Source organism: Panthera pardus, unplaced genomic scaffold, assembly GCF_024362965.1.
Source record: "Panthera pardus isolate Hobbes unplaced genomic scaffold, ASM2436296v1 HiC_scaffold_16, whole genome shotgun sequence".
Taxonomy (NCBI): Eukaryota; Metazoa; Chordata; class Mammalia; order Carnivora; family Felidae; genus Panthera; species Panthera pardus.
In genome coordinates, this window is record NW_026526721.1 from 48654802 (window position 1) to 48681815 (window position 27014).

Sequence of the window (27014 nt, forward strand, 5' to 3'; positions counted from 1 at the left end):
TCTGCATATAAATGGACTCCCATGGTTGAAATCCATGTTGTTCAAGGGTCAACTGTGTGTATGTATGTGTATATAAGATATGAAGTATAGTATCTTAGTACCTTATATATGTCTTACCCTGGAATATGCCACTTATGTAACACTGTTTTATATTACTTTTATATATGATCAAACATGTAACTTCTAATTTTAAAAAATTACTTTAAAATTTAAAACCACAGCAGAATCCACTTGCTTTCATTTCATCAGTTTCTAGGTGGCTATGCCAAATAATGACTAGTAATCTTAAAACAAAACATAAGATTAAATGCATGGTACCAACCATCAATTTCTATATACATAAAATAGAACAGGAAGCCATCAAATAAGTTAAATATAGGGGCACCTGGGTGGCTCAGTCAGTTAAGCATCCAACTCTAGATTTCGGCTCAGGTTCTAATCTCACGATTCTTGGGTTTGAGCCCCGCATTGAGCCCTGTGTTGAGTGCCACGCTGACAATGTGGAGCCTGCTTGGGATTCTCTCTCTGCCCCTCCCCTCACATGTGCTCTCTCTCTCTCTCTCAATAAATAAACTTAAAAAATAAATAAATAAGATGGGACCCATAGAGGAAATAGAGCCACTGCCAAAATCACTGCCCAATGCAAAGAGGGTAACAAAGAAATAACCTGACTTTTTCCTCCCTTGCCCTCCAACTTCCAGTGTCCCCCACAGAACATGCACTTGGAAATGCAGCCTGCAAGAGTCAGCCTCCTCTGATAGGGAAAAGAACAGTGGGGTGAGAAAGAGCTGAAAGGCCTGCACAAATGGTAATACTGATCACTCTAGGAAAAACTGTAAGAAGTTTTTTTTACTAGAAGCATCAACACAGCATATTTTTCTCTTAAAACTGAAGTACATTGAAAGACTGACTTACGAAAGATTTGGATTATCTTCAGTCAAATTATTTTCTTTTCTTGTCAAGCATTTATAGAAAAAGCTACTAAAAATGTGACTTCGTTCAACAAGTTCATCTGATGCCTTCTCCAATATAAGATATCTGTAAAATAGCAAAACCACAGAAGTAAGTTATTTTTAGATTTTACCTAATCTTCCCCCAATTATCTTATGTGTTCTGTAAATCTTCATTTTTATGACCACTTAGATTCAAAGCAATCTTGCAATCTGCTCAGATTCCAGCTAAAATTGTTCTTTATTTACCTCACCTTCCATCAAGATTGTTTAAAGCAGAAATTGCCCACTTATTAACTCATTTACTTAACAATTACTTATCAAATTCCTAACATGTGCAGAGCACCATAATTACATTAGAGACATAAAATGGGGAAAGGGGGGGTAGTACATGCTGCCATATAGCTTACAATCCAGAGGAGTGAGTATAGAAGGAAATATTAATCAAATACCACACAGAGATAAGATTGAAACCATGACACTCCTAAAATAAATCTAGAAAAAATTTAATTACTGTGAGATATGTCCAATATATAAATCCTGAGTCCATTTCTACTAAAACAATTCTTCAACATAAGCTTGTAATTGAATCATCTAGTGATTAAACTCTTCATATTAGTGAACTCTGCTATTCTTAACTGCTTTTGAATCTCTGAAGATTCAAAAATGACCTTGTAATTGCTTTAAGAAAAAAAGCATAGAAGACCAATACAACTTGACATTTTTTTAAATGTGGTTATGGACAGGCTTTGCTACATGGAAGGAGACACAAAGGATGCTTCTGGTGTGCTGGAAATGTTCTTTACCTTGATCTAAATGATGATATTATGGGTGCATACATTTGTGAACATTCACTAGCTGCACACTTAAGATTTATGTACTTTACTACTTGAAAGTTACACCTTAATTTAAAAAATAAATAGAAAGTCATTTAAAACCTAAAGTTAGGGGGCGCCTGGGTGGTTCAGTCGATTAACCATCCAACTTTGGCTCAGGTCATCTTCTTACGGTTCCTGAGTTCAAGCCCCACATTGGGCTCTGTGCTGACAGCTCAGAGCCTGGAGCCTGCTTCTGATTCTGTGCCTCCCTCTCTCTCTCTGCCCTTCCCTTACTTGCATTCTCTCTCCCAAAAATAAATAAAAACATTAAAAAATTATTAAAAAAAAACAACACTAAAGTTAGAATCCTCTCTGAAAATAAGTCAATGAGACAGAGAAACAGGTAATTTAGTGAATAGGAAATATAGAAAAGTACTACTGGAAATAAATTAGGAATAAAATTGTATTCATTAATTCTAATAAAACATATAAAGACTAACAATATGATCCAGTTCATCTCACCAAATATAAATTTGGCACTATTATACGGATACAAAAATAAGTAAGATGGAGGTGCCTGGGTGGCTCACTTGGTTAAGCCTCTAACTTCGGGCCACATCATGATGTCACCGTTCATCTAGCCCCACATCGGGTTCTGTGCTGACAGCTCAGAGCCTGCTTCAGATTCTGTGTCTCCCTCTCTCTCTGCCCCTCCCCAACTTGCGCTCTGTCTCTCTCTCTCTCTCAAAAATAAACAAACATTAAAAAAAATTTTTTTTGAAAAAAGACATAAGATGCTTAACCTTTAGAATAAGAATGATCATAAAATCACCAACTAACTGGGGCACTTGGGTGGCTCAGTCGGTTGAGCGACCGACTTCGGCTCAGGTCATGATCTCACAGTTTGTGAGTTCAAGCCCCGCATCAGGTTCTATGCTGACAGCTCAGAGCCTGGAGCCTGCATCGAATTCTGTGTCTCCCTCTCTCTCTGCCCATCCCCCACTCATGCTCTGTCTCTCTCTGTCTCAGAAATAAATAAACATTAAAATTTAAAAAAAAAAATCACCAACTAACTTTAAAATAATGCAAAATAAGGGGTGCCTGGGTGACTCAATCAGTTAAGTGTCCGACTTCAGCTCGGTCATGATCCTGCAGTTCATGGGTTCGAGCCCCACATCCGGCTCTATGCTGACAGCTCAGAGCTTGGAGCCTGCTTTGGATTCTGTTTGGATTCTGTGTCTCCCTCTCTCTCTGCCCCTCCCCTGCTCATGCTCTGCCTCTCTCTAAAAAAAAATTAAATAAACATTAAAAAAATAAAGAAAAATATTATAAGTAACATAAAAGAGATGCAAATGGAGTATTATGGGAATTAGTAATATCTGTTTAGAAGATGAGGAAAAGTTTTGAGGAAGGTACCATTTGAGAGGAACCATGAAAGAGGAATAAAACTTCAACAGGTTGAGATAAAGAGGAAAGTCTTCCAAGAAACAAGAGAGCAGGGCATTAAGGCAGAAGAGTGACTAAGAATAGGCTTTGTTTAGTAAACTGTTTATAATTCAATTTTGCTGGACTATGAAATACGTGTAAAAGGCTAAAGAGATAGATTAGTGTCATATTATCAAGACTCTCAAAAGCCAGATGGTCTGAACTCATTTTGACAGGTAATAAGAAATTACTGTAAGTTTCTAATGGGAACTGCATTCATAGAGTGGTTTAAGAAGAATACTGGTGGTCATAATACACCTAATGCACAGGAAAACAGAGATAAAAAATACAAGGACACTAGCTAAAAAGACAGAATAACAATTCAGATAAGAAGTACTAGGAAATCATGATGACAGAAGAAAAAGAATAAATGAATTTGAGAGACAGAATCTACTAAAATTGGCAACTGAGTATGCAGATAGGGAAGGAAGGGTGAAGAGTCAATGATGATGAAGACTCCTGCTTTCAGCCAAGACAGAACAATAGGGACCAGATTTACCCACCTGGATGAAAGAAGCGAAAAATCACACAAAATACATGTGAATCAATAGTTTTCAAAACACTAGACATCAGGCAACAAAGAAGAGTGGTCTTTGAGAAATGAGAAATAAACAAGGTGAGCTCCACTCATGCCCCAGTTTACTGTTTTGGTAGTTTCCAGGTGGCAGCACAGGAAGGAGTAACCCAGGTGGCAGACTCCACATTGAGATGCTGAAAGTCAGGAGAGACCAAGACAGCTAGAATTTACAGATCAGAATACTAAAAAGGGAAGAGTCGTAGATAAACAGAACTCCAGACATCTGCAGAGTCCTCCTCAAGTATTTAGAAGAATGACCATTGCATGCGTGTGAGGAAAATGCTGGGGTGAGAACTACCTGAAAAGATGAGAGGGAATGAGCCAGTGACAAGAATAGTGCCTGTTCTTACCAGACAGGCCGGAAAACCTCCTAATTCATGGAGGCCCTAGGTATAAGATATTAAAAAAGACCCAGATCAAACTTCTAGAGGTCAAATGTACAATATCTGAGATGAAGGGCTAGTGATAGAGATTCAGAGCCTGAGTGACTGGAATAAGGCTAGTATACGTAAACAATAGGACTCAGGAAAGATGCAGGCTAGAAACTTTGCATCAAAGTTTATAAAACCTTCCTACCTATTCCTTCAACTAAGCTATGCAAAGTTGAAAATTATTTTTTAATGGCATAGTGATATGGGTTTTTTAAATGACAGGTAACTCTTACAGCACTTGAAGACAGAATAGATAACTACAGAGTTGCTTCTTTTCCTTTCCCAAAGTGATCTGTAATTTTTAGATACTTCCTTCACCACAGTAATACAACAGTTAAGAAGTATAAATAAAAAAAATAAACAAATAAACAAAAACTAAAACAAACAAAAAATAGCAACTCTTCTGGAGTATATACAAACTGAAGTAGTCAACTGTAGAAAACCTCGGTAGGCAAACAAAACAATTTTTTCAACATGTATTTATTTTGAGAGAGAGAGAGAGAGAGAGAGAGAGAGAGAGAGAGAATCCCAGGCAGGTTCCACCCTGTTGGCGCAGAGCCCAACACAGGGCTCAATCCCACCACTGTGAGATCATGACCTGAGCTGAAATCAAGAGTCGAACACCTAACCAACTGAGCCACCCTGGCGCCCCGGCAAAAATTTCTAAAATCTGAATTGTTGGCAGGTTACTTTTAGCTAGAGTTAAAATACTTCAGTGATAGACATGCAGTTTAAAGTTCACATCAAAACTGATAAAACAAATGAGATCATTCATCACTGTACTTACTTAAGATAGAAATCAATGATTACATCATTAAGAAACTCTCCTTCTTCTAAGCATTCCAGATCTTCATTAGTTACTCCTAATCCCCCTTTAGTAGGTGGTGGAGGATATACAATCAACCTTAAAAAAGTAAAACTAAAGTTAAAACACATTGGTAGTGAAAATTCTAGTATCAAAGAGATTTGTTATATGGAACAATACTAGGGCAGTGTATTCAATAACTATAATGTACAGAGTAAAAATAATTGACAGAATACAAGCAATTATTTTTTCCTTTATTTTCAGAAGCTACTAATAGTACTTCCATTATCTTTTCGTTTCCAGTCCTTCCCATGTGACCTAGTCTCATATTTGTCTAACCAATACGTTATGTCTCAGTTATAATGCCATCTAAGATGTCTCTCTTCTGCACATTTTTTAACTTTCAACACACTGATGTAATAAACCATGAAAGATTTTCCTGTGCTCTACCTTCCAACTCTAAGTTTGAATCCCCAAGACTAGTTCCTTTCCATTCAAAAGAGCAAGCAGTCAAAAACTATGTTCTTCTACTTGTGGCTAGTCTACACCAACAGCCGAACAATACAGAAATAACAAGGGAGCAGAGAAGCAAGTTTGCTTATAATAAAGTGCTTATAATGTAAAACTTAACAGAATATAGGAAACAAGTAATTATAACACAACCAGAAAGAAGTAGGAAACAGATGACAACTAATTAGGCATCTTTCTTCTGGCACCTTTTCTTAAAACTCAGAAGAGCAGTTGTGAGTTTCCAACTATAATCTTGGAATAGACAGGATGGTCCTCACTGCACAAATGTAGTAAAAAATAAAGGTATAACTATACTTCTTGAACTAGAAAGATTCAAGAAGATGGAGTCAACTTCAACTGATTTAATCTAGGCAACCAAAGCACTTAAATCAAATAAGAATATGTGAAAACTTTAAATGCTAATATGATAGTATTTTATTGGCTATTTTCTATCCTATTCTTTCACTTGCTTTTTTTTTTAACAGAAAAAAGGAATCACACAGAAGAATAGAAGTCAACCTTACATGCACAGAATCCCTATTCTGCCTGACCACCCTAAGAAGACACATAAAAGAGGAAATATGAGTAACATAGCAACTTCAGAAAAGAAAGTTCTGATAAACTCCAAAGTACCTTAAATTGAGGCATACTTTACTAAAAATAATGGAATGGCACTGACTGTTTTCTTAATAAATGTTTTTAACTTTCTCTAAAATAAAAAATTATTATTTCTATCACTAACCATCAGTGTAAGAATAAAACTCAAAACACTGGGGCGCCTGGGTGGCTCAGTCAGTTGGGTGTCCGACTTAGGCTCAGGTCATGATCTCACGGTTTGTGGGTTCAAGCCCCGCATCAGGCTCTGTGCTGACAGCTCAGAGCCTGGAGCCTGCTTCAGATTCTGTGTCTCCTTCTCTCTCTGCCCCTCCCCAACTTGTGCTCTGTCTCTCTATGTCTCTCAAAAAATAAATAAATGTAAAAAAAAAATTTTTTTTTAAGAATAAAACTCAAAACATTTACAAAGGCAAACTATTGTCAAACCATTATGGTATACACCTGAAACTAATATAATATTGTATGTCAACTATACCTCAATTAAAAAGAAAAAGTCAAACTACTTAAAATCAGCAACATGACTGAAAACTACTAATGTGTCTACCTATCACAAACAGCCTATGGTAGTACATACTTCTGAACAGGTCCCGTGGGCCTGACTTCTCGCCATTCTTCATCTGGATTAGATGTAATAGAAAGTGAGTAGCAACCGCTAGTTTGCTTCTGTAGGAAGGTGTAAGTAGGCTTGGTTCTATCCATATTTGAAGGCTGACAAGAAATGGCAAAGAAAAAGATTTCCTTATAAATACATAAATGCACATTAGCTCTCAAAAGGACAAAGTCAAAACCTAAACTTCTATGAGAAAATGTGACTAAATCAGTATCAATGAGTTATATCTATACATTTGGAGTTTCTACAAAGATATAGCTGAATCAAAATAACACTCTTGACCAAAACATATTGTATATACAAAGATCAAAGTTTAACTTGAAGTGTTACAGATCTGGGCTCTATAATTAAAAAACAATGTGAAAACTTTACAGTTCAAAATGAAAAGATACAATAAATAGGACAAAATAAAATTTAAAAGACAAAAAGTTTATATTTGTCATAGCAAACTTTAAAAAATTTCTTTCTAGAGGTATTTGGCAGAGATATACAAGCCTCTCCTAGATTCCCCTAATATTAACATCTTATATAACCACAGTACAATTTTCAAAACTAAGAAATTAACATTGGAATAATAACATAAACTAGAGACTTTATTCTGATCTCACTAGTTTTTTTACTAATATCTTTTTTTCTGTATCAGTACCCTTTAATTCCTGTCTTTCCTTGTCTTTCATGACTTTGATATTTTCGAGAGTACTGGTCAGTTATTCTGAAACTGAATTTGTTTGATTTTTCTCATGATTAGACTGAGGCTACACAATATTGGGGAAAATACCAGAGAAGTCATGTACCCTCTCAGTGTATTATGTGACAGGTACACCATGTCGGTATCTTATTCCTGGTGATATCTGCCACATTTCTCCACTGTAAAGTTATTACTTTTCTTTTGGTGATAAATAAATATTTTGGCTGAGAAACTTTGAGATTATGCACATATCCTGTTTCTCCTTAAGTTTTTACCCATTAAATTTAGTATCTCTTGGTGGGCCTTGCCTGTAACAATCATTAACTATGGTTTTTCTTTCTTTTTAATATATATATGTATTTTATTTATTTATTTATTTTTTTTTTTTTTTGAGAGAGAGAGAAAGAGAGAGAAACAGAGTGTGAGCAGTGAAAGAGCAGAGAAAGAAGGAGACACAGAATACAAAGCAGGCCCCAGGCTGTGAGCTGTCAGCACAGAGCCTGATGCAGAGCTCAAACCCACGGACTGTGAAATCATGACCTGAGCTGAAGTCAGAAACTCAACCGACTGAGCCACCCAGGTGCCCCTAACTATGGTTTTTCTATGGTGGCTTTGTAATTTTTATTCCTTTTACATTTATTAGTTAAATACTTTCCTAAGAAAGAACTGTCAATTATCCACCATCAGTATTTTCCATTCATTGATTCTGAAATTTATTTGTATCAATATAGATTTTGGGTATTTATTTTATTCTTTGGTAATAATCATGTTATCATTACTGATTTTATTGATTCAATTATTCTAGCTGTGGGGTACCTGGCTGGCTCAGTCAGTGAAGCATGTGACTCTTGATCTTGGGGTTGTGAGTTTGAGCCCCACATTGGGTGTAGAGTTTACTTAAAAATAAAATAAATTAAAAATAAAATAAGACTATTTTAGTTTGGTATTCAGAGTTCCCTCAGGTTGACTCCTGAGCACTTAGGACAAAACACAGCATTTTGAAATCACCTGATTTTCAGGGGAAAAGTTTTTACTAAAACTTGACAATTATATTAATCAGATGCTAACCTGAGACACTGATTTCATCTTCATTTCTTCAGCAGCAACAGCAGGAAAAGAATAAGTCGAAGCACAATAATAATGAACAAAAGAACTTTCTTTTGAAGAGAGGTTCTGAAATAAAGGAAGTGCCTGAAACCAAGACAATGGATAAGAAAGTTCCAATTCTCCACTGGTTGTACTTATTTCTGTCATAATATCTTTTAATTTCAATTCTTCTCTTTGTGAAATAGGATTGTATAGCTCAAGAAAAATGAATTCACTGGATTTTGCTATAAAAGAAAAAATAAATCAATTTTAATCAAGTATTATATTTCAAGAGGACTATAAATAATTTAATTATTAATAACAGCATTTTGTATGTTAGTTAATAACCGAGGGAAATTAAATCCCCAAACAGGCTATTAGTAACCTAGATTCAAAACCCAAGTTTTAAACTCCTCCTGCATTAAAATGGAAACTTCACAATGGCATTAGCTACTGTATCTCTACTACCTGGCATTTGTTAATGAATGTATGAATAAATGAATGAATGATAACTAAGGAACTAATTATTTTTCTCTAGCCTCCTCCATTTATCAAATCTACCAATTAAAAAATTATTCCAACCAACCAAACACTTCCTTCAAAATCATTCTGTTTCATCAAACATTTCAACAATCGTCTCAAATTATATTCTCTCCACCCATAATAATTATAAATGGCTAGTTTTATTCCCCCCAACTTCTCTGATATTTAATCATGAATTCTCCCAATTAATTTGGAAGTAGGACAGCAAAGTAACTAAGTAGTCCTCCTTTATCCATGGTTTCATTTTCCACAGTTACAGTTACCCCTGGTCAACAGCAGTCCAGAAGCAGATCTTTTTTCTGGCCTGTTGCCATAAGGTCAACAGTAGGCTAGCACTACATCAAAATGCCTGTGTCATTCACCTCATTTCATGTCATCATATAAGCATTCCCTCTTCTCACATAATCACAAGAAGATGTTACACATTCATGTAACTTTTCTTACAGGATATTGTTATAATTATTCTTAGTTATTATTGTTAATCTTAGTGTAGCTAATTTGTATATTAAATTTCACATGTATAGGAAAGTATGTAGGTATGTCTAGGGAAAAAAACATAATATATAGAAAGTTCAGTACTATTTGTGGTTTCAGGCATCCACTGGGGTTCTTGGAATATATCCTCCATGGATAAGGGAGGGACTACTATAATATTAAAGGTATAAAATTTATTCACTACTTAACATCTTTAATATATAAGGGAGTAGAGACAGCAAGGTAGAGAGATCAAAGAGGTAAGAAAGAAGGTTACTAATCTGATTTACCCAATTCTAAACTAGACTCCTTTCGGAGTTGAAAACTAAACAAAGTTGGGAGATATTTAAGATGCATATATACAGACCAGTTTATGGGAACATACAGAAAAGTATTCAATCCAGTCTTAGAGAAATGATATATATAAGTAACTAGGTTTTATTTTTTAAAAAACTAAAGAAAATGTTGAAGGTAAAGACTTCTGTATTTTATTTAACTTTGCCATTGATTAGCTGCCACAGTTCTTTATGCAACAAGGGCAAGAAATTCATAAGAAAGGTAGCCAAGGATGGCAACTGACTAAAAGATAAAGTATTCCTTTCATTTTACCAGATAATTTCTCTTGGTTGAGTAAAATTATCAGGAGAAATTGTGTAGAATAAATAATTTACCTTGTATAATATTAAGGGCTAAAATTATTTTTAATCAAGTCTACTTAATTTCAATTCAATGAAATAATTACATTCTATTAAATTGTTTTAGAAGAAAACTATACACAGGACTTCTCAGGTTATTCTGAAATATAGAAATATTTCATATACTCACAGTGCTGGCTTAATATGGAGTTTTCTAGTTGGGTCTGAATCTCTTGAAGATAATTTGCAGAGACCCAAAGGAAAAGGATAGCTTGATTCCTTTTACTGTGATCATCATCCTTATTTTTCCATAACCCAAACCTCTTTAAATGTGTGGTATCCACTAGCAATGAAACCTCATTCAGGGAGACTGAAACAAATAAAAGGTAACAAGTTAATAAATTATCCATTTAGGAATTAACACTGATATGCTTTATGACTCTTCTTTAATACATGATGTTTTTCAAAAAGAAGGATATGTGAAGTTTTACAAAAATCATTTCCAGTGTACTTCACTAACCTTGGCTGAAATACCTCAAACAATATTATTAGCATAAAAAAGATCATATTGCAATTAGAAAGGCCCAAATAATTATCAATCTCAGTTATATTCAGGAAAGAGAAATATGAAATTGAATTTTCATAGCATATAAACTTGTCCAGAGAGATTTCTTACTGCAAGTGCTATATCACCGGAAAAAATAAAATAAGAAGGAGAAGGAGGAAGAGTGGGGGAGGGGAGAGGGAGTGGAAGAAGGGGAAGCAGGGGGAGAGGGGAAGAAAGGAAAGAAGACGACTTTATCAATGCAGACAACTAGCACGGTTTTAACTTAGAAAATTATATATTTCTATCTTGGTTAATATGATCAACCAAAATCCCCAAATGCTATCATTAGCCAATTTATTCTTATGTTTCTTCTCCTAAAATATCTGCATTCCCCTATACAGACTAGCCACTATCAAAAGATTCTCAAAAATAACATGAGCTTTTGAATGGTCTAAGATAGTATTTTTTTTTAATTTTTTTTTTTAACCTTTATTTATTTTTGAGACAGAGAGAGACAGAGCATGAACGGGGGAGGGTCAGAGAGAGAGGGAGACACAGAATCTGAAACAGGCTCCAGGCTCTGAGCAGTCAGCACAGAGCCTGATGCGGGGCTTGAACTCACGGACCGGACCGCGAGATCATGACCTGAGCTGAAGTCGGATGCTTAACCGACTGAGCCACCCAGGCGCCCCTATTTTTTTTTTTTTTTAATTCTTCCATGTTTTGGTGCACCTGACTGGCTCAGTTGGAAAAGCATGTAACTCTTAATCTCAGGGCCATGAGTTCAAGCCCCACATAGGGTATAGAGATTAAATAAATACATAAAACTTAAAATAAAATTCTTCCAGATTAGATTTTACTTCTTGAAACTTCTAGGAAATCACCTAGAATTATGGGTCCTTCTCTGAGTTAGCAAAAGAATCTTTCCTAAAGATTTTTTTTTTAATTCAAAGAAATAGAGAACTGGTATAAAGAAGTCCTGAAGGTCATCTGACCCAACTTTAAGAAAACAAGCAGTTGAACAACTAATACAAGTATTGGTTAAGTATAAACTCAAGATGAATACCTATTTGAAACAAATTTCTTCGTACTCCTCCTCCTATTATCTCCTGGCACCTTGCTACTTAAAATCTACTTCTGAGCCTGAGACACTGGCATCACACTGGAGCCTGTTAGCCTGTTACAAATGTAGAATATCAGGCCACACCTTAGATGTACTGAATCAGAACTGATTTACAAATAAAACAAAACAAAAACAAAAACCCCAGATGATTCATATCACTCAACACTGAAGTTTGAAAAGCATTTTACAGTAAGTACTTACATACTTAACTAGTCATCTTAATGTTCCCACACGAGCCATTCTACTTTTAAATATTTTCTTATGATCAATTAATCCATTTTAAACATCTTGTCTTTATTTCTTTCATATTTCCTCTTTCCTTCATTCATTCTCTCCTTCCCTTATTCCATTTCTCCATGCCTTTTTCTTGCTCCTTTTCTGTGTTTCAATTTTTTCCTCTGTGTCTGTCTGCATGCATACCTGCCTACTTACTCTCTATTTCATGGAAATTTTTAAAAACATTTTACATTTCTTCTTTCCCTTTCTAACTCTCTTTCTGCCTCTTATTTATTGACATTTTCTTGGGTAATCCTTTTTAAAATCGCTTCTACCTATCAATCTTTAGCTACCTACTTACCTATCCATCACCTACCTATGGATCTATTTGTATTTTGTACAGCTGCCTACATATCTGTCTACCATCCTATCTAGCACCCAGTCATCAATCTTATTTTTACTGTAGCATTTTGACTGAGTTACTTTTAGATTTCTTTCCCCACTGTCCACTATTGTACTTTATTTTCTTACTGGCTCCTCCTTTCAAACCCTTCTTTTTATCTCTCATTCCCACATTCTTTTCTTCATTTCTTTTGTATTTTATTCTTAGACACTCATCACTTTAAACTTCTCTCTCTTGCCTCCCCTTTCCTATCTTGGCCACTTCCTTTTTCTTCTCTCTTTGATAGCTTTTTTTCTTTATCTTTTCTCAGTCTAATTTATTCACTGTCCTTTTCTTTCTCTATTCTTACCTTGCTGTATACTGCCTGTTTTCCATTCTTAACTTCCTCCCTTTCTCTCCTTCTTTTATCCCTTTATCTCTCCTTTCTCCTTTCCTTTCATTCCTCCCTCTATTCTATCTTTGTATTTTTAAACTTTTTTCTTTTCATTACTCTTTTGTTCTCTTTCTCTTTGTATCTATTTTGTAGTCTTTCATACTGACTTAGGCCATTTAAAGTCTGCTCTGTCTCTCCCTATCTCCCTCTCTCTCTTTACCTAGCTATTCTGCTTTATATTTCTTTTTTTTTTTACACTTACTTTGACCTTTCATTTTATTTTTTCCAGATAAAATTTATTGACATAAAATTATCATATAACATTGTGTAAGTTTAAGCTAATGTTAATTTGATATATTTATTGCAAAACAATTACCATCAAAGCATTAGCTAACACCTCTGTAACTACCATTTCATATTCATGATGAGAACATGTAAGATCAACTCTCTTCGCAATTTTCAAGTATATAATAACAGTATTATTAACTGTGATCACAATGCTGTACATTATTGATCTTATAACTGGAAGTCTATACTCTCTGACCAACATCTTCCCATTTCCCCCATGTCCCAGTCCCTGGTAACCATGATGGCTAGTCTCTGTATTTATGGTTCAGCCTTTTTAGTTTCCACATATAAGCAATATCATGCAGTATTTGTCTTCCTCTGACTTATTTCAATTAGTAAAGGCCCCCAAGGTCCATCCATGTTGTCGCAAATGGCAAGATTTCATTCTTTCTCAAGATTAATATTCCATTGTACATATACACCACAAAATTATCCATTCATCAACAGACACTTAGGTGGCTTCCAAATTTTGGCTACATGAATAATGAGGGGTGCATATATCTTTTCAAAATCCCGTTTTCATTTCTTTTGGATATAAACCCAAAAATGGGACTGCTGGATCATATAGTAGTTTTATTTGTAATTTCTTAAGTCTATAGACCATTTTCCACAGTAGCTGTACCAGTTTACAATCTCAACAACAGTGTACTTGCTCATTTCTTGTCATTTTGATGATAGCCATTCTAACAGGTGTAAGGGAATATCTCATTGTGGTTTTGATTTGCATTTTTGAAATGATTAGTGATGTTTACCATCTTTTCATGTGCTTATTTGCCATTTGTATATCTTCTTTGGAAAAATGTGTATTCAGTTCCTCTGCCCATTTTTCAATCAGACTTTTTTTTCCTGCTGAATTCTCTGAGTTCTTTATATATTTTGGATATTAACTCCTTCTCAGATATTCCACAGAATGCTTTTTCTTTTTTGCTGATTCTTTCCTTTGCTATGCAGAAGCTTTTTTGTTTGATGTAGCTCCACTTGTTTATTTTAGCTTTTGCTGTCTTTGCTTTTAGTATCGAATCCTAAAAAATCATTGCCAAGAATGATAGAAAAAAGCATTGGGGATAAGTTTTTTCACAAGTTTTATGGCTTAAGATCTTACATTTAAGGCTTTAATCCATTTTGAGTTGATTTTTGTATATAATTCAGGTAGGAGTCCAGTTTCATTCTTTTCCTTGTGGCTGTACAGCTTTCCCAACATCATTTATTGAAAAGACTATCCTGTCTCCATTGTATATTCTTGGCTCCTTTGTTGAAAATTAACTGACCATATATGCCTGGGTTTGTTTCTGGGTTCTTAATTTTGTTCCACTGTTCTATGTGTCTGTTTTTATGCCAATACAAAACTATATTGATTACTATAGCTTCGTAATATAGTCTGAAATCAGGAAGTGTGAGGACTCCAGCCACGTTCTTCTCACGACTGTTTTGGCTATTTGGGGTCTTTTGTTGTTCCAGACAGATGTTAGAACTGTTTTTTCTATTTCTATAAAAAATGTCATTGAGATTTTGATAGGTATTACATTGAATCTGCAGATCACTTTGGGTAGTATGGACATCTTAACAACAATAATTCTTCTAATCCATAAGCTATGTAACTTCCCCATTCTGAAAAATGTCAGTGAAACTGGCAGCAAAGACAAACAGATTAAAAGAGTAAAAACCTTCAGGAAACTTCTCAGCATTTCTTCCTCAGTCAGCTCATAACCCCAAATAATTGATATTATTTCTGTGCAATCTAGACAATTATTATTAATCCAAATGTACCAACCTCTTGGCATAAAAGCTTAATTTTCTTTAGAAAAAAGATTTAACACCATCATTAAGGAAAGTTTACCTCATTACCAAATTTTCCCCCAATATTTGGTTTATTCTGTAACAGGAATATAGCAGTAACTGAAAATGGGAGTTGTCTATCATCTGTCCTACCCACTATTAGCGATCTTAGTAACAGACCCTAATTTTATTTAGAAACCAAGATACTTAGCTGTTAGAAACTATTTCCTAGCTTCGTTTGCAAATAGATGTGTGGTCAAAGGACTACCTTCTAGCTAAGAAAATGTAAGTAGAAGTTAGGTGGCATGCACATCTAAGAAACCTCCTTCAAAAGGCAAGAGAGGGGCACCTAAGTGGCTCAGTTGGTTGAGCATCCAACTCTTGATTTTGGCTCAGGACATGACAACAGTCATGAGATCAAGCCCCATATCGACCTCTGCACAGAGCCTGGAGCCTGCTTAAGATTTTCTCTTTCTCTCTCCTCCCTCTGCCCCTCTCCCGTGCATATGCGCTCTTTCTCTAAATAAACAAATTTTTTAAAAAGACAAGAAATAGGTGTGTGTTGTTGTTGTTGTTTTTACCATTTTCCCCTTCCTCCTGCTTTCTACCTAGAACGCAAACATGATGACTAAAGTACAAGCAGCCATTTGGACCATGAGACAAACTTAGAAATAGAAGTCATACATTAGGAATGACACAGTACAAAAACAATAGGGCCAGGACCTCTGATGACCAAACGAAACACCGTATCAGCCCTCTTCAGCCTACCTCTGGAATTCTTCTTTGGAAAGGAAAAATAAATTATTTTCTTTAAGCCACAGCCAAACAAAATTAATAGCTAATATAAATATGTAAATCATTATTTCTCTCAGCTACTACAGAAAAAGAATAAACATTTAGATCTAGGTTCCTTATGTATAAAAACCTTTTTATATGCATGCCTTGTTTATAAAAGATTTTTATATATGCATATACAGAATTTGTGGAAGAAGACTAATGTTTTCCTCTTATATTACAAAATCATAAAGCCATTACTACTGAAGAGAGTATTTTCCCTAATTGTTAATTTTAAAATACTTTTTAAATGCTTGTTTATTTTTGAGAGATTGAGAAAGACAGAGCATGAGCAGGGAAGGGACAGAGAGAGACAGACACAGAATGTGAAGCAGGCTCCAGGCTCCGAGCTGTCACCACAGAGCCCAATGTGGGGCTTGAACTCGTGAACCTTTCCATCATTTTTTATTAAAAATGTCTTTCAAAAATCACTTGGAACAGAAAAGTTATAAAAGCAATATTTGAAACAAGATATAAATATTAACTATTAAAACCTAAAATATTATTTTTGAGGTTTGTATCATACATATTTGAGAAGTAGCTCTGTTACACAGGTCTTTATAGATTATAGATGATGTAGTGGAATTACAACAAACTGAAAATCTTCTGCACAGCAAAGGAAATCATTAACAAAATGAAAAGGCAACCTATGGAATGAGAGAAAATATTTGCAAACCATATATCTGATAAAGGGTTAATATCCAAAATATATAAAGAACCCAGAGAACCCAACAGAAAAAAAAAAATCCATTTAAAAAATGGGCAGAGGGATGCCTGGGTGGCTCAGTCAGTTAAGCATCCGACTTTGGCTCAAATCATGATCTCACAGTTTGTGCTCAAGCCCTGCGCTGGGCTTTGTGCGGACAGCTCGGAGCCTGGAGCCTACTTCAGGTTCTGTGTCTCCCTGTCTCTCTGCCCCTCCCGTGCTCACACTCTGTCTCTGTCTCTCTCTCAATAATAAATAAACGTTAAAATTTTTTTTTTTTTAATGAGCAGAAGGGCACCTGGATGGCTCACTCAGTTAAGTGTCTGACTTGTTTTCAGCTCAGGTCATGATCTCAAGATAGTGAGACTGAGCCCCACATGGGGCTCATGCTGGGCATGAAGCCTGCTTAAGGTACCCTCTTTCTCTTTCCCTCTCCTTCTCTCTCTCCACCCTCCCCACCCTATCCTGCCCCATGTGGGCATGCACATGCAATCTCTCTCTTTAAAAAAAGAAGAAGAAGAATGGGCAGAGAAACTGAATAGACATTTTTCCAGAGAAATCATACAGACGGCAAACAGATACATGAAGAGACACTCAACATCATTAATCACCATAAAAATGGAAATCAAAACCACAATGAGATATCCCCTCATACCTGTCACAATGGTCATTATTAAAAAAAAAAAAAAGTGTTAATAAGGACGTGGAGAAAAGGGAACCCTTGGGGCACTAGGTGGCTCAGTTGGTTAAGAGTCCAAGACTTTGGCTCAGGTCATGATCTCGTGGTTTGTGAGTTCAAGCCCCACACTGGGCTCACTGCTGTCGGCCTATCTGCACAAAGCCTGCTTCAGATCCTCTGTTCCCCTTTCTCTGCCCCTCCCCCATTTGTGCTCTCTCAAAAATAAATAATAAAACATTAAAAAAAGAAAAGGGAACCGTGAACACTGTTGGTAGAAACGTAAACTGGTGCAGCTACTGTGGAAAACAGTCTGTAGGTTCCTCAAAAAATTAAGAGAACTACCATACGACCCAGCAATTCCAGTTCTGAGTATCTATCCAAAAGAAAAGAGAAAAAACATTAACTCAAAAAGATGCATGCACCCCCACATTCACTGTCCCATTATTCACAATAGCAAAGATATGGAAATGACCTACGTATCCATCGAAGGATGAACGAATAAAGAAGATGTGTTATGTATATAAAATGGAATATTATTCAGCCACTAAAAAGAAAGAAATTTTGTCATTTGAGACAACATGGATGGGCTCTAAGGGCATTGTACTAAGTCAGACCGAGAAATACAAATACTGCATGATATCACTTATATGTGAAATTAAAACACACACACACACACACACACACACACACAGACAAGCTCACAGATATAGAGATCAGATTACTGGTTGCCAAAGACAGAGGGTGGAGTGGGCAAAATGGGTAAAGAGGGTCAAAAGGTATAAACTTACAGTTATAAAATAAATAAGTCACGGGGATACAGCCTAAAGTGTGTGACTATAATTACTAATACAGTATTGCACATGTGAAAGTTGCTAAGAGAGATCTTAAAAGTCATCAATCACCAAAAGAGAAAAAAAAAAACCTTTTGCAACTGTGTATGGGGAAAGATGTTAACTAGACATACAGTCAGGATCATTTTGCAATATATACAAATACCAAATCATTATGGTGTACACCTGAAACTAATATAAAGTTACATGTCAACTGTACCTCAAGTTAATTTAAAAAAAAAAAAGAATATGAGAGAAGCACTGTCACATAGGTATTTTTTTAATGAAAAAAAGCACTTTCTTTTATGAAATTATTTCCTTTTAAATCATAGGTTTTTGTTTCTTCTATTTAGAAGTTAATGTTATATTATTCCATAACTTGTTTAAACATCCTAATTAGGAATATCAATATATTTATTCTGTGCCTAGCCTTATTATTCTTACCACTTATAGCAGCTTCCTGATTATTAGATTATCATAATATACAATTGTGGTTCTGTGCATGGGTACCTGCAGAGTCTGATTAAAATTACTTTGATCACTTCTTCAGTCTTGGAACAGAAGCTTCCTCTCTTCCCTAGTTCACTTGTGAAGTGGATATTTGTGTATATTTTTCTTCCTCATTCTTTTCCTTATTCATTCTCTAAAGAGACTATTCTCTATTGCTTCTTATTTTTCTTAGTGTCATTATTATTCTGAAATGATTTTACTTGGGGAAAGAATAAGAAAACGTTCTGAGTCTTTGCATATTATAGGTACAATTTCACATCTACTTTGCTTTACTCAGATAAGAAAAGATATTAAAAATCTCTCCTAACTCCTATGCAAAACCATTTCACATATTTTGTACAGCATTATAAATTTTCCTTACACTTCCTATTTTTCATACATTTCATCATACCAAAATCTTCTTGCTATCAAAACTTTATTTCTGTTAATCCCAAAAAGTTACCATGAGTCCCTTATTATTCAAGCCATTAAAACAATAGTTTACTATTTTCGATGTTATAAGACACTTTAACACCTTTTGAAGCTGCTTAAAAAAGTGTTAACTAGAAACACATTATTAACCTTAGTTTTACTTAATTTCTATACTGGAAAAAAATATGGCTGCAGAAAGATTTCAAAGTTTTGCTATTTTATGTTCAAAATTACAGTGAAAAAAAGATCATAAGACAATGATAGCTTACCTTGAAATGGGATCTTAACATACTTTGTCGTGAACTAAAGAAAAAACAGAAAAGCAAAAATGAGTTACCACTCAACATATGGTTCCATTCAAAATTTTCAATTTTTCTTTTTCAAACACAAGTATATATTCAAAGTCGATACTAAAAGTGCTCAAGCCTTTTTTTTATTTTCTTATTATTTTCAAATGTTTATTTGTTTATTTTGAGAGAGAGAGAAAAAGAGAGAGCATGAGCAAGGGAAGGGCAGAGAGAGAGAGGGAGACAAAGGATGTGAAGCAGGCTTTATGCTGACAGCAGAGAGTCAGATGTGGGGCTTGAACCCACTAATCGTGAGAACATGACCTGAGCCAGAGTCGGACACTTAACCAACTGAGCCACCCAGGAGCCCCTCAAGTCTTTTTATCAATAAACCAAGAAAATGTAAAGACTTAGTTTTTATGGAAGAACCCAGCACATGTAATTTAATTCTCAATATGCTCATTTGTAAAAACCAGTAAGACTTTATTTAACATATTTTCAAAAATGTTTTCTGAATATTTATAGAAGAAATAAGACAAAGTCTTAAGAAACTGCCAAGAAACCCAACAAGGTATCAGTGATTTTGGTAAATAAACCACAAAACAAGGTTTAATTCTTGGCTTTGTTGACATTTTGGCACTCATATTTCTTTCCATGTTACAAATCCCCTTCCAACTGAGGATTTAGCCAGGTTTTTGTTCTTTCTGCTCTTTCTGTGCCAGGACACTAATTTTCTCTAGGAATCTTTTGTATACATCTGACCTTAAGTATTGTTTTTATAATAAACTCAAGAATCGTGGAGCACCTAAATCTTACATGTTCTACCTAAAATAGGCTTGTGCTCTTAAGTTTGTTTTTCCATTAATGCCAAATAAACTCATACCTATTTATTTATTATTCAGGTTCTCTTTTGATCAATACATTTGTGAAATTGTTTACCAAATGAAGGGTACAGTCTGTGAACACAAAACAAAATCAAAAAGGGTCTTGGTACCTGGTTACCTAAATTACTACCAACAGAGTTCCAGACAAGTAGCAAACAATGCCCAGTGAAGCCACAGGGTTACTGCGACTCCATTTCTTTTTCTAATTTAAGACTTACTTCATATTGTAGTTTCAGAAATATAAAACTCATATTGCAGAGTCTAAGTCAGCCGCTAAAGCAAAATTCAAGCAAACGGACATATGAGTTAAAAGCTGAATTTGAGGTTCAAATCCTATCTCTAACTCTACCACTTATACAAACAGTTAAGTAGGTAAATTTAGGTAACTTACTGAACCTCTGTCAGCTTTAGATTAAAAGCCTTAATCAAAAGGAGCAATTATCATTAGACACAGCATCTGATTAAGTGTATTATCTAGTTTAATTTAGTCAAATACATCTCATTATTCTGTCACTTTCACACAACTGTTTATATATATATATGCATACACACACACACATATATATGGTGTATATTTTCCTTTCTCAAATTTTGACTTATTTCACTGTGTCTTTAATCTCATAAAATATATCTTGGCAAATGTAAATAACTAGTTACAGAAAAATGAATATAAGGAATGTTTGCTTTTGAGATTTTATAGACATTACTATAAAATTATGAATTAGAAGTAGTGTATTTATGTATCTTGGCCTCAACTTTGTCATCAGTCTCTCATTCTTCCACAATAAGCATTCTTGTCCTACCAAATCTTTCAGCATGGCAAAGATCTGATATTCATTTACACCTTTGTGTGATGACTAAGCCAACATGTAACGTCTCCCAAAAGCAAAGCCCTATTCCCAGCAAAAATTTAATCCCCTGTTGGGAAAATAAGGCAGATGTTTTTGTCAGAGTAAGGTAAACTCAGTTCTCTGAAATCATACCATATCCATTTTGTAACTTCTTACAAAAGCCAGTATAGTTCTCTGAACACAATGTGTACTTAATAAACATTTGTCCCACTATCAACAAAGTTGAGAAATAAAAACTAAAATGTTCACGTCCATTGCAGCATTCTCTACCTTAAAAAACAATAATACTAACTTAAATGTCCAACTTTATGAAAATGGGCTCTAATTTAAGTAGTTTCCCACTCTAGGTATTTTTCTGGTTTAGCTAAAATGTAATTATCATGAGAGTGAGAACAATATCTATCTCTAGCTAATCTATAACAACACATTACTTATTTTTTTTTAATTTTTTTAATGTTTATTTATTTTTGAGACAGAGAGAGACAGAGCATGAGCAGGGGAGGGGCAGAGAGAGAGGGAGACACAGAATGTGAAGCAGGCTCCAGGCTCTGAGCTGTCAGCACAGAGCCCGACGCGGGGCTCGAACTCACGAACTATGAGATCATGACCCGAGCCGAAGTCGGATGCTTAACCGACTGAGCCACTCAGGCGCCCCTCTATAACAACACATTAATACTCATTAAACATCTGGAAAATGACTGAGTTTAATTATCTTATTTATTCCCCCACAAAAAATTCTTCAATTTCTAAGTTACAGAGCATTATGAACAGTGTCTGAAAAGAGATTATATAAAAAGTCTTTTGTGGGGTGCCTGGATGGCTCAATCAGTGAAGCGTCCGACTACAGCTCAGGGCATGATGTCACAATTTGTGAGTTCGAGTCCTACGTGGGGCTCTGTGCTATCAGCGCAGAGCTGCTTCAGATCCTGTGTCCCTATCTCTCTCTATCCCCCTCCCTCTCTGCCCAACTCTCAAAAGTAAATACACATTAAAAAATAATAAAAATAAATACGTCTTTTGAATCCTTGAAAGTTTTTTTTTTTAGTTTATTTATTTATTTTGAGAAAGAGAGCGAGTTCACCCATGCGAGTGCGTGAGGTGCAGAAAGAGGGAGAGAGATAGAGAGAGAGAATCCCAGGCAGGCTCTGCATTGACAGTGCAAATCAGGGGTGTGAACTCATGAACCATGAGATTATGACATGAGCCAACATCAGACACTTAACCAACTGAGCCACCCAAGTGCCCGAATCCTTGAAAGTTTTAAGACTTTTCCCTTTTTCCCTTTTGCATGTTATGCATTATTTTTAATTTCTAAAATTGCTTATGCTCTCTCCTTAGTAACATAACTGTTTTAATTTTTGTAGAATTCTTCTCAGTATTTCTTCATATACATATATTATACCTGCATATATTTGCCTTATTTTACTAAATTATTTTCCTTTAAACATTTAAGTTTTCATTTCAATTATAACAAATGTTCCAACAAACATGAAACACATTTTTAAAACCTACTTTATCACATTTATTGAGTATTTGCACTCCCCTACTACCAATAACAAATACTGGGACAACCAAAATGTCCCAACAGTCAGGAATTAAGGACAACACAAATACCCCCAAATAGGTACATGAACTAACTTCATATAATAATGGCAAGTTACGAAACAGTATATATGTCACATGCTTTTGATTTAAACATATATATGTATCTAACGAAGAATACAGAATGATATATACACTGTAGAGTTACTGGCAATTGTCTCTGGGCAAGCAAGATTATAGGTATTCTTTAAACTGTTTCTTTATTCAATTGTTCTCTTAAAAAAATTTGTTTTAACACTTATGTATTTTTTGAGACAAAGAGAGACAGAGCGTGAGCAGGGGAGGGGCAGAGAGAGAGGGAGTCACAGATTCCAAAGCAGGCTCCAGGCTCCGAGCTGTCAGCACAGAGCCTGACGTGGGGCTCAAACTCACAACTGCAAGATCATGACCTGAGCCGAAGTCAGACACTTAACCAACTGAGCCACCCAGGCACCCCTCAATTGCTTTTCTGTTTGGTCTTCTTTTTTGCCCATAACAAGCCCACCTAACTGTAATATACAATTAATATATTAACTAATGACAATCCACTGCTGAATATTTATGTTGGATTTTCCTCCCCTGACTAATCAATTGTTGTCATATATTTATATTATCTAATTTTTTACCATCACAAAGAAGCCAACAGAAAAAAAGTGATTAAACTGAATTTAAAATAAAAAAGTAAAATGGGGATAAGAGGAGTGAAGATTGTAAAAAGTGCATGAAATTCCTTAACAGAAAAAAATTGTAATATCACCCCAGGCATGCCAAAATCATTAATATCTAAAAACTACTGTTTAGGGAATATTAATTTTAAACAAACTCTTCTTGTGTTTTCATACAAATAAATTTTAACTACATCACAAGTTACTACTGTTTGTAGAACGCAGAATTTGCTAGATTTATACATGAAATTAGGTCTTCCTCCTGCATGGTCACCAAGTAAACATATACTTTACGTCTTAAATCGTATGCTGTCTTCTCTGTGAAGTCTTCTCTGATTCTTCCAGACAGATATTCCCATATGCACCCTTCTTGTCCATATTTCCATTGTACAAAATATCTATTTATGTGTCTGTCTCTTCCATTAGACTACAAGTTCCATGAAAACACAGACCATGTCTTACCATTTTAATATTCCCTGCCCTATCCCTAACACAGTAAATATTAATAAAACTTTTGGGAGAATACCTCAGTTATAATCTGACATGGTCAATACAATTTAACCAACGTTTTAAGTGCCTATTTAGGTGTGAACCATTTATGGAAGATGTAAAAGCAAATAAAAGTATGGCTCTTCACCACAAGATGTTTAAAGGCTAAAACTGAGAGGTTTAGGCAAAAATGTAAAAACAATTATGAACACAAAGAATAAATCTTACAACAGATGTACAAAGTGTTATAAGTACATAGTAAAGGGAGAAGTTATTTCTGGTTAGAAAAGAGAAATCAGGAAAGGTTTCCTGGAAGAGGAAGTATTTCAGATAAACCTTAAAAGATAGTTAGAATTTTAATAGGCAGAAATAGAAAATATAGAGAACAGAGTAAAATCCAGTATAGTTTTCATAATATAATATGTGAGACAGAACACTGAAAAAAAATGGAATAGGAACTATTCCTGGAGACCTTTAAATAAATTTAGGAATTTGATGAACTCAGTTTACAATTTAAGCCAGCAAAATAAGATTTCTTTTTGCTCTCAACTATACCCTGAATAAAAATTTACTTTACCACCAAGTAAGTTTAGGAACCCAAGGAATATCAGTACTATGTATGATTTTCATACATGATCTTCATTAGAATAGTCAGATCAAAGATGTAATTTTAAGATATTCTCTTATGATTTTAGGATTTCCCCCAATTAAAGACATGTATCAAAGTAGGTATAATATATATTCAAAATGTCCCATATAAAATTAAACTCAATTCTATTTTCATTTGTAGTAAAAAAAAAAAAAAAAGATAATATGTAAATGCTTTGTCCAAAATCTAAAACAAAAACATATTAAATATACTTACTGTAACGCAACCTTTAGAAGCTCCTTTTATTTTACCAATATAAACAGAAGTAAATATAAAATCCAGTTGTAGATCCATGTCATTACTAGGTAAAATACAGGAAATGTTTTCCATGACAGGATTATATGGACATAATTCAGATGAAGCCTAACAAGGAATAAATTATAAAATGCATATAACCCTAAGTATTATACAAATGTGACAATGATTTTCAAAATGAAATACTTCTTTAAATTATTAATGCGTTTATGAAGGATTTTGTACTGTTCTTACTGTGAAAAAATACTTATCTAGATTTTTTTTTCTTAAAAAGTATATGATTTACTTTGAGACTATTACTCTTAATAGTTGAATCTTAAATTAACTCCATAGGCCTAAACTCCAGAAATATATCTTCCTTTATATTAAAGCCATGATTGTAAATTCAGTATTCCCTAATAGGCTTTATTCATTTTTAGCTCAACAGAAATAAATTAAGATTTACATAGTATTTTAGTTTAAAATAAGTTCCTAAATATTATCTCTTTTAATCGCCATAACCACCCCATGAAGTAGTCTGGGTGTTTTGTTTTTTTGTTTTTGTTTTTTTTCCATTTCATAAGTAAAACTAATAGATGTGTGGATTGGTTAAGTTACTTGTCCAAGGTGATGAAGTCAGGATGAAACAAACCCAGGTTTCTATCTCCAGGTCAAGGGTTATTTCAACCATATACAATTGCTTCATAAACCAAGATGATGCTCTTAGGTAATGCACTTCAAGGGATGAAGTACCTAAGAACCATCTGTTACATCAAATCTATATGCTTTTTACTCTTTCCATGTCTGAAAATAGCCAACCAGTTGCCTAAAACTTCAAAATTCATAGTGCTTCCAAACAACTACATAACTGTACTTTTAAATTAGAATAGACTACCAGGAAGTATCAGCAGCAGCTGTTTCCCACAATCTCTTCTGAATTTTAAACTGCTTTCAAATGACTTTTTGAACTCCACATTTCCCTACCCTTGATACATTATTCCTCTTTAACCCTAACATCACTAACAACTAAATAAATTACCACCAGAGCAATTATGCATGTGTATTCACTCTCCTCCTACCTCTAGGAAATGCGATTATTCTTACTCTGAAACACATGTAGTACTCATTATTCTTCACTCAGCTCACAAATGAATTTATCTGCTTAATAAAAAAATCTTTGTCATTCTCATCTTTTATTGCTTACTCTACTATTCTTATTCCTTAAAGAACAGGTACCAAATCAACTACAGGTGATTCTAATCAGTCAGACAGCTAACTGTTTGTAAGCATGTGTGTGTTTTAAGTGATAAAATGAGAAGATGGGATAAAAAGAATTTCTCATTGGGGCCTCAAATTTTGCAAAGACTAACTACCTCCTAAAAATGGCCAACCCATGTTTCTCATAACTTCATTTAAAACTGAAAACAAAGGAAGGTGTGGAGATATTAAGGTATGCTGCCCTATAGATCTTAGTAGGTCTTCACATTATTTATTGCCTAGTTGCGATCATATTCAGTCAGTTCTACAAAAAAAGTTACTTTCTTATAATATGATCATTTCACACTGTATTATCAAGGTATATACTGCCAAGGAAACTATAATTCATTTAGAAATTTGAACTCCTTATCAATAATGACACGGTTTTCATTACAAATACAACTAAACCGTTAAGTAGGCTACTTGCCCAATCAAGCAAAAATGGCTACATTTTAACAAAACTTCCAAACATAGCTGCTAAGGTGCTTTCTGTATAGAGTACCAAATGCAATAGAAACAGCAGTGAAACAATAATCAGACCACCAGACTTTTTATAGAACTGACCCAATTCTTCATCACACCTTAGAGGATAATAGCCTCAGACATTATTAAAAAACAAACCAACAGAAGTTTACCATAATCATTACGATTATGATTAATGGTTATGATTATCATAATCAAATTATCTGCATTGATAATCATTTCTTTAAAATAGGATAATTAGAGGCTGATAATAAGAATGAATACTGAAAACAAATGATTTGAACCTCATTTTACAGCTACACTCTTGTAGTACTATGTCAAAACACAACTCGCTGACATTAAACCAACAAGACATTTCCCATTTATTATTTTCTGTAAGAAGGAAAAGACAAAGGACTTACCACATTGATAGGTTTGTGACACTCTTCTAAATGCTTTCATATGTTACTTCACTTAAAATAATCTTATTATCCTCATGGAACATATGAGGAAACTCAGGCTTAAAGAAGTTAAGTGACTTGCCCAAATGACAGAGTCAAGATTTGAACCCAGGTCTGTAATCTCCATAAGCCATGTTCATTCCTCTATATCATGCTGCTTTAAGAGCATGTGAGGAAAAAAGTAATCTCAGTACTGGAAGACCAGACAGAC

The 27014-nt window shown here is 34.6% G+C and overlaps 1 protein-coding gene across 7 annotated transcripts in view; it reads right to left on the reverse strand.

The window, feature by feature from the left end:
- Positions 1 to 27014, reverse strand: part of SENP7 (SUMO specific peptidase 7) — a 149226-nt gene that overhangs the window by 12739 nt on the left and 109473 nt on the right. For 6 of the 7 annotated variants that reach the window (XM_019448231.2, XM_019448230.2, XM_019448227.2 and 3 more), the window contains 7 exons: positions 24606 to 24752; positions 19253 to 19286; positions 10418 to 10597; positions 8558 to 8820; positions 6766 to 6899; positions 5049 to 5165; positions 916 to 1038 (listed from right to left, as the gene is read on the reverse strand). In XM_019448231.2, the coding sequence (XP_019303776.2) occupies positions 916 to 1038; positions 5049 to 5165; positions 6766 to 6899; positions 8558 to 8820; positions 10418 to 10597; positions 19253 to 19286; positions 24606 to 24752 (998 nt within the window). The remainder of the gene's footprint in view (positions 1 to 915; positions 1039 to 5048; positions 5166 to 6765; positions 6900 to 8557; positions 8821 to 10417; positions 10598 to 19252; positions 19287 to 24605; positions 24753 to 27014) is intronic. The other variant, XM_019448229.2, reaches the window with a different exon arrangement.